The sequence below is a fragment of the Pistacia vera genome, unplaced genomic scaffold (assembly GCF_008641045.1).
Source record: "Pistacia vera cultivar Batoury unplaced genomic scaffold, PisVer_v2 Contig55, whole genome shotgun sequence".
Classification (NCBI taxonomy): Eukaryota; Viridiplantae; Streptophyta; class Magnoliopsida; order Sapindales; family Anacardiaceae; genus Pistacia; species Pistacia vera.
The window spans coordinates 459,776-462,980 of NW_022196390.1; the positions used below are offsets into that span (position 1 = coordinate 459,776).

Here is a 3,205-nt window from a genome sequence, read left to right on the forward strand (position 1 = left end):
GTAGATATGGCTCCTAAGGATTTGATGAAGTTTGTTCGTAGACTTGAAGTTAGAAATGCATCTAAGGGAGTAACAATGGATGAATCAGGCACGAAGTTATTAAATAAATTACAGAGCTGTGATTCTTCTATATCAGTGTCTAATCCTGTTACACCTGCTTCTGGTTCATGTCATGTCGAATTGATTGAAGAAAAAGATAATGATACAAAAGAGCTTCCATTATGTAGATTGATAAAGCGGCAGAAAACATATCAACCAAAGAGTGCTGATCGGAAACCTGACATTAATTTTAAAGCTTTGCCTGCTAAAGATTTAGATAATATAGTTTGTAGTGTGGCCAGACGTATATTTTTTGATACTATTTATTTAAGATAATCATTTGTAATATTTTTAATATTCTGATATTAATTTTATTTTTATTTTTTGGTTTGAATTATTTGAAATAGGGTCATGATGTTATGTTAGAAGTCAGGGAATGGTGGTAGCTGCAGAAGCCGTGGCCTCAAATTTGAAGCAACAAAACGAGTTCATAATCTCTGAGAACCGTAAAATTAAAAAGGAGAGCTTAGATAAAGTTGAACATGATTTGAGACGTTGTGACGATGCATTTAAAAGTGCTGAATAGAAAATTGCAATTCAACAGGAAGAAAATGAACTCCTCAAAAAAAAGAATAAGGAATTGTGTGATGAGATTTCTAAGATAAAATCTTTACTTGTTGAAGCTGAAAAAGAAAAGGAAGAGGCTTGTGACACTGTGACGGATATGTATGTGGCCACTAGAAAAGCTTGTGCAAATGCATTCAAATTGAAATATCCAAACGAAGACTCCAACTTTTTAGAGAATGTTGTTTTGAAGGAAGACCCTTCTTTTTCTAGCAAAGTTTGTGTTACAGTCTATAGAAATGAAAATGATGTGTAATTGTTGTTTGTAATATTTAATCAACTTTTGGTATGGTAATTTTTGTACAATTACAGATTCAGCAGTATATCTATCCTTGTATTTTGTCGAACACTTCTTTGAAAACAATGTTTTGTAATTTGTCTTATGTTTCTTCTTCTTGTTGCACCAATGAGATCTTGATCCCTTCTCTTGAAGTTACCCTTGATACAGCAACGTAAAATTGTCCATGAGTAAATACCTGATGCTTCATGTATAACCCCACTGTTTTCAAAGACTGGCCTTGGCTTTTGTTGATTGTCATGCAAAAGCCAACTGCAATTGGCAATTGTCTTCTTTTCAATCTAAGGGGCCACCTCGTATCTGCATTGGACATTACTATTCTTGGAATCACAACATTATGCCCAATATTTGATCCTATAATAATCTCTGCTTGTATAAACCAGTTTCCTAGATGGGTTACAATTAATCTTGTGCCATTGCAAAGACATTTGCTTGGTTCAAATTACATAGTAACATGATTGGAACCCCAATTTTTAACTTTAATTCGTGTGTCGGCATACCGGAGCATATCAAGGTGTTTAGGAATTCAATTGGATATAGGACATCATCATCATTTGACATTCCTCCTGCTTTGCAAGTTGTATTCGAACTGTAGTATGTCTTCCTTCTGATGGCAACGTCTGAATAATATACTCATTAAATTCATGAACTACGTCATTTTTTGCTGTAAGAATTGCTCTCTCCCTTATATACTCAACATTTTCTGTCTGATCACATAGACCTCGGAAAACAACATTGAGAATGGTCTCTTGTGGAGTGCAATCTACAGTAAGATTTAAGTCATCTAGAATTTGTAACAAGCTTTCATCTTCTGATACGCTTGTTCCTTTTCCAATACGAAGTAACCATTTGTCAAAAGCAAACATCTCATCCAAATCTGCAGTGCTACTGTCATTTTTCTTCAATCTCATGTTTTCTGTAAGTTTCGACACTGTTATATTTTCCCAAAGATAAGATGAACATAAACTTGCTTGCATTATATCGAATTTTTTTCCTTTTGGAATAACAGGCAAAATTTGTCTAAAATCGCCGCCAAGAGCAACAGTCATACCTCCAAACATCTTTTCAACATTTGATTGGTCATCCTTATCTTTCAATGATCTGTCAAGAGCTTCAAAGCAATACCTATTTGCTATAGGTGCTTCATCCCAAATTATCAAAGACATTTTCCGAATGAGATCTGCCAATTGCGTGCCTTTTTTAATATCACATGTACTCTTGTCAGTGATATCTAAAGGTATTCGAAAACATGAATGTGTTGTTCTTCCTTCTGGTAACAACAATGCAACAATTCCTGAAGTTGCAACAAGAAGTACAATTTTGCCTTTAGATCGTAATTTGCTTATTATTGTTGACCATAGGAATATCTTGCCTATTCCATCGTGCTTGTAAACAAAAAAAGTTGTACCTTTTTTATCTTCAACTGAATCCATGACTGAATAATATATACAGTAAAACCTCTCTATAGTCATAATAGTAGGATCAAATTAATTTATTACTATAAGGAGGTTATAACTTAATAGAGGTGTAGTTACAAAAATTATTGTTTTGATTTCTTATTTTATAATTCACGTTTTAGTATTATGTATTAGGATTTCAATTTATTGTTTTAATAGTCATTGCTACAATAGACTAGAAGAGAAAAGACATTATCCTGAGGATGATAGTACAGAAATACAAAAAGTTTTGCTCCAATAAGCTCTAAACATGCTTGAGAAGCTATAAATATTTTGACTTCAACAAGAAGGTGTTCATGCTATCGAGTTATAACGTACCCGCAAATTAAAAGATGTGGTAAGAACTCTAAAGTATAAATATCCAAATAATTTTAGATAATTTTTTTTTCATCTTAAACCTTTAATGTAACATAACATATATTTTTTTGCAATATACATATAATTATTACTATGTGGAGGCAATTTTCTTAAGACGGGAATTAGAAAAATTATAACTTATTACAATATGAAGTTTATTCTTATTTATAAATATCTCAAGTTGGGACTAGAATTTTTTATGATTATATAGAGGTTATTCCTATATAAAGTATCGCTATAGAGAGGTTTTACTGTATTTCTTTTTATGACTATATAGAGGTTATTCATATATAGAGTATCGCTATGTATTTCTTTGCCCATTGTTGAGACCATTGTACAGATCATCGTGCAATTTTATATTGCTATCAATGTCATAACTCATCTCCTCAACAATTAATCTATTTTGTGTACTCTCAAATTGAGAACGATT

General features: G+C 32.2%; 1 protein-coding gene across 1 annotated transcript; it reads right to left on the reverse strand.

Moving 5' to 3' along the window:
- Nucleotides 1-1,479: 1,479 nt before the first annotated feature.
- Nucleotides 1,480-2,394, reverse strand: LOC116107926 (ATP-dependent DNA helicase pif1-like). The gene has a single exon (XM_031394197.1). The coding sequence runs from the start codon at nucleotides 2,392-2,394 to the stop codon at nucleotides 1,480-1,482; it is 915 nt and encodes a 304-aa protein (XP_031250057.1).
- Nucleotides 2,395-3,205: the final 811 nt, after the last annotated feature.